The sequence below is a fragment of the Aquarana catesbeiana genome, linkage group LG04 (assembly GCF_042186555.1).
Source record: "Aquarana catesbeiana isolate 2022-GZ linkage group LG04, ASM4218655v1, whole genome shotgun sequence".
Classification (NCBI taxonomy): domain Eukaryota; kingdom Metazoa; phylum Chordata; class Amphibia; order Anura; family Ranidae; genus Aquarana; species Aquarana catesbeiana.
The window spans coordinates 188784827-188788422 of NC_133327.1; the positions used below are offsets into that span (position 1 = coordinate 188784827).

A 3596-nucleotide genomic window follows, 5' to 3' on the forward strand; every position below is an offset into this window, starting at 1 on the left:
TAAAGAATATCATTTGATTCAACTTTATGCATCACAACACTCTGCGCTGTATAAAAATGTATCCTACCCTACTTATTTTTAGTGCACTGAAACAATAGGACATAAGGCATATTGCCATGTCTATGCTTTGGGCAGCACTACCCAATCAATATGATGTGAATGGGCCCCTAACTGTCACAAATCTGCAAACTTATTAAAAACGAATACAGTATGTGCATACCCCAAGTGTATGTCATTTCAGGGCATGCAACACAGGAAAATCAAAAGTCACAAACACAGAGAATGGACCCCTAATATTTGATATAAAAGGTTATCATTGTCTTCAGCAATGCATCCGTCATCACGCTCACAGCTGGCAGCACTGCAAGTCGCACTATACCAGCCTGCCAATGTGTCATGAGAACCCACCACATCACCCCGCCCCAAGTCAAAGAAAAAAAAAAACACTTCATGTTATGTCACAATGAATTTTGTATTCAACATAGTTTAAAACATAAAAGACAAGCTTGTGCCAGCACGTCCCAAGAAAATCAAATTACACGTATTCATGGTCTTGTTGTACATCACATTTTCATTTTAAAATCTCAGGGCTGCTTCGCAATGTTAAAACCACTGCTTGCAACATGACAAAGGAAAGAAAAACTAAAAACCTTGTAAAATAAGATCCGCACCCTTTCTGTGTCAGTATGTGCGTTCAGTATGGCACAGAAATGGTTAACTAATATCCCCCCCCCCCCCTCCATCCCACCCCCTCAAAAAAAAAAAAAAAAAAAAAAAAAATAATGTGCAAGACATGGAAACTACATTTACAGGCTCAGAAACGGGTTCCAGGGACAATAGATCCTTTTGTCCACACTTGTTCAGTGTGATTACCGAGAGGAAACTGTTAAGTGGTTTGCAGAATAGGAGATAATGGGATTGTGTGGAGATTTTCACAGGTTGGCACCGGCTGGAACAGCTGAATTTTGAAGGCACTCTAAGAACGTTGGGTGCTGGTGACCCCGGTAAGCAGAAGTCATTTCACTGTACTTTAAATAGAAGCTGGGCATCAAAAATCAGTTCTAGCCAGCTCACAGGACAAAAGAAGAAAAAACGTATGTAACAATTTTCACAGCTGATAAAAAAATACTAACAGTCTTCCCAAATTCCCATTTTATACAGCAGGTAAACAAAATAGATTTCCCCTCTCTCTCACTCACACACACACACACACACACACACACACACACCAGCAGCAGCAGCAAGGGTGCCAACGCCGGCAACCCCCCACCCCTACTGCGTTGGCATTGTTTGTTTCAGTTGAAGATGTGCAATACTTATGAATGGATACTTTGTAACAATAATCCCACTTTGCATAGAAAAGGAGAGTCATTGGCTAAACAGTCTAGGGTGACTCCGATCTGATGGGGGTCACTCTCCTCTCACCCTCCTGGTGCCACCTTCTCCATCAGGGCATGGTGTAGCCCAACAACACCCCTCCAGAAAAAAACTTTTCTTTGTTGCTCTGCAGACCCTGATGACCACAAGTTGGAAAGTTGCTTGTGACTACATGACGGCATTTCAGCCAGGGGCGGACATACCATTTGTGCATACTGTTGAACTGCCCTTGGGGGCCCATTTATACAAGATGTTAGATCAAGCTGGCCCCCTCCCCCCTGGGATCCCTCCTGTTTTCATGAAGTCCTGGTCAGCTCACGTCTATCTTTCAATCCATGCAGAAATGTGTTTCTACTTAACCAGGGGCCTAAAAACTGGTGACCCAAGATAACTGCTGACATGATGGGCCCAAAACAGGTGGTCCAGGGTGGCTATTGCCATTAGCTGAACAGAAGTCCCAAAAACTTGTGGCCACCAGTAGCTGAATAGGTAACTGCTGCAACTAGTTGAAGGGGGGCCCAAAACTGACGACCACAACCTGTAGTTGAACAGGGGATCCAAAAACTGGTGGCCCAGGGTGCCCACCACCAGTGGTTAGATACAGAGCCCAAAAACTGTTGACCCAAGGTAACTGCTGCTATTATTTGAACGGAAGTCCCAAAAACTGGTAGCCCAGATTGATCGCTAGTAGTTGAACGAGGGGACCCAAAACTTATGACCCCTGAAAGTAGCTGAATGGAAGTCCAAAAAAAACTGGTGGCCCAAGGTGACTGTTGTCCATAATTAAACAGAGGGCCAAAACTGGTGACCCAGGTTGATCACTGCTAGTAGTTGAACAAGGGGGCCCGAATGGCCCAAGGTGACTGCTGCCAGTAATTTAACAGTTGCCCCAAAGGCTGGCGGCTTGGGTTCACCGCCACTGACAGTTGAACGGGTGGCCCTGGGTGACCTCCGCCGAAACCAGCACAACACACCCTGTTGGTTCTGGAGTCGTTGAATGCAAAGTTGGTTGCAATCATGTTACAAGTAAAAAGAGGAGATAGTGCATTGTATAGTGGAGTGGAAAGGGGTCGAACCTCAGAGGATGACACAAGAGGAGCAGCACTGGTTGTCTCCATTGGGTTGGGAAGCATAGTTCATCTGGCGGACGATCTCGGCGAAGAGCTCGTCCACAGACGCTTTGTTTTTGGCCGAAGTTTCCAAGAAGGGACAGTTCCAGTCATCGGCCAGGGCTTTCCCTTCCCCATAGGACACTTCCCTTTCCCCTTCCAAGTCCACCTTGTTGCCCACCAGGATCATGGGCACCTTCTCGTAGCGCTTGACCCGGATGATCTGGTCCCTCATGGGTTTGATGTCCTGGAAGCTCTGCTGGTTGACCAGGCTGTAGACCAGGATGAAGCCCTGCCCGTTCTTGATGTACAGATCCCGCATAGAGGCGAACTGCTCTGTGCCCGCCGTGTCTAGGATCTCCAGCACCGACGGTGACGAGTCCACCTCGATCTCCTTCCGGTAGAAGTCCTCGATGGTCGGGTCGTACTTCTCGATGAACGAGCCGGTCACAAACTGGACGGTGAGCGCCGATTTGCCCACCCCGCCGGAGCCCAGCACTACTACTTTGTATTCTCTCATGGTGGCCGGGAGGGGGTGGGGGAGAGCAGGAAGGAAGGAAGGCTCAGCGGCTTTCACTTCATCGGCGATGTGATATACTAGCCCTGCCGCTCTCCGACGCTGCCCGTCTCTCCATTCCTTTCTAAGGCAGCGGCTCTAGTTATCTTCAATTACACTCAATGCTTTCTGCAACTGCTCGTCTGCTATTGGCTGCCCGGGCTGTCAGCCGCGATTGGCCCGCCAAGGCCGAGCTGTGATTGGCTGTGACGTTTAGCCGCAGAGAAAGTCTTTTCATTAGTCAGATGTGAGTCATTGGCCATTGGTTGGTCATGTGGAGCCCGGGCTTGGTGTGTGTGCTGCATTCTTCCTGTAATCATTGTGTGCACACACAGGGCTCGCTCTACACGCCACACCCCACCTTCCCTCTCATACAGTTCCCCCCCAAAAGTGTTCCACTAATATGTACTATACATGGCATTACCATGCTGACATTTCTCACACACCTCACTACAGGGCACTTTCACCCCCTTCCTGCCCAGGCCAATTTTCAGTACTTTGAATGACAATTGCGCGGTCTTGCGACACTACCCATTTTTATCATTGTTTTCAGA

The 3596-nt window shown here is 48.0% G+C and overlaps 1 protein-coding gene across 1 annotated transcript; it reads right to left on the bottom strand.

The window, feature by feature from the left end:
- Positions 1–453: 453 nt before the first annotated feature.
- Positions 454–3195, bottom strand: RAP2B (RAP2B, member of RAS oncogene family). The gene has a single exon (XM_073626014.1). It carries the CDS (start codon positions 3004–3006, stop codon positions 2455–2457), a length of 552 nt encoding a protein of 183 aa, XP_073482115.1. The 5' UTR covers positions 3007–3195; the 3' UTR covers positions 454–2454.
- Positions 3196–3596: the final 401 nt, after the last annotated feature.